The following is a 1,500-nucleotide window of genomic DNA, read 5'->3' on the forward strand; positions in this document are numbered from 1 at the left end:
GACGGGCACTAAATTGAGACGGCCTTCTAATGTGTCCTGTTTCTCACGCTCCGCAATTGCATTCTCGCCCTCTTCAATGGTCATCCAGACGAATGACCCATCCACTTGTGGTACATACCAGCCATTCTCGCCATTCTCACGGCCCTCTTCTACAGGAAAAGCCGAAATAGCAGCTGCGAAATAAAAAAGGAACCGGCGTGAATATATTTAAAGTAAACTCAGCTTTTTCGCAGTTGACAAATAACTACCTGCTAATAAAACAATTGCCAAAATATGCAAGACCTTCATTTCTCCAGATGTGTTAAAGAATAACTGAACACAATAGATGTGCGAGTCTTTATATAGTCAGCATTATCTACTGAGAGATGGCAGATACTTTGTCTTAAAAAAATCGCACTTTAATTATTTCATGCCGCGGTAGAGATAAATGGTCATGGTTTCAATTATGGATTTGCAAAATGTTTGCCACCAACGAACCAGTCGCAAAAGCCACAAAAAATAATATTGCTGGCAATTGTATGCTTAATAATTTCATTAGATCTTGATAATAGAATATTTCGATTAATTGTTTAGTAGAAATCCCTTATCAATTATTTTCTGTCCACGTTTATTTTTTTGATTCGATATTGCAAACACATACAGTAAGTGTGTACTTCTTTGATAATAGTTAAAAAATGCTATAGCGGTTTAGATAATTGCCTTTTCTAGTGATGATGCCGACGAGATTAAAACTGATATTGCAACCGGATGGACCTTTAATAATTTGAATATTAAAAAAGAGAAAAGTTGAAATTGACAAATGATAAAAAATCGAACCATAAGGAATTTTAAGTTTCTACAATATATTGTGTATTCCTCTGCGAATGGTAGTCAGCGTGTCGTGGTACAGGGACTCAGCCGCAAGGCATACTCGAGACGTTCGGCAACTGGCTGCGGGAGTTCTCCCCAAAGCTGAAAGGTTGGAAGGGTCCTGTCCTCTGCATGAAAAGGGCAGCAGACTTGCCAACCATGCAGAGCATGACAATATTCCTCCCCCGATGTGGTGACAAGCCATACGAGTTTGCTCTAGGTCTGGTAAAGAACCAGAACCGGGGCCTCAGCATCTCAGCCTGGCGCGTTGTCCGCAGCAAGATGGAGGGAATAGGCGGCATGAAAGGATGGAGACTGTACTTGTACATGGACGACGAATCGTGCAAGTGCGTACGGGCAGCGAGCTTCCGCCTGTATTACAGGTTTAGCACGGTGGTCATGTGGCCTCATAAGCCCGCAGCCACTGGGAGCAAGGAAGCAAAGAAGGCTGCAACAAGGCAGGAGTACCGGAAAACAGGCAGCGACGCGGCGGCCTCGGAGGTTGAAGCAGTGCAGATGGATGAGGTGGCGAATCAACTCAGCGGAAGCAGGGCTGAGCAGGCAATGCCAGTGGTGACCCCAGACGCCCCTGTTGATAGTTCCGGCGGTCAGAGAGCAGGGCTTCCCTCAACGCAGGCACTCCTGGAAGGG

General features: G+C 44.9%; 1 protein-coding gene across 1 annotated transcript in view; it reads right to left on the minus strand.

Annotated features, from left to right (window-relative positions):
* Positions 1-334, minus strand: part of LOC108965481 — a 7,243-nt gene extending 6,909 nt beyond the window's left edge. The window contains exons 1-2 of the mRNA XM_018927932.1: positions 249-334; positions 4-173 (exon numbers count right to left, since the gene is read on the minus strand). Coding sequence (XP_018783477.1) covers positions 4-173; positions 249-288 — 210 coding nt within the window. The 5' untranslated portion in view covers positions 289-334. The remainder of the gene's footprint in view (positions 1-3; positions 174-248) is intronic.
* Positions 335-1,500: the final 1,166 nt, after the last annotated feature.

Source organism: Bactrocera latifrons, unplaced genomic scaffold (genome assembly GCF_001853355.1).
Source record: "Bactrocera latifrons isolate USDA-ARS-PBARC rearing strain unplaced genomic scaffold, ASM185335v1 scaffold_140, whole genome shotgun sequence".
Lineage (NCBI taxonomy): Eukaryota > Metazoa > Arthropoda > Insecta > Diptera > Tephritidae > Bactrocera > Bactrocera latifrons.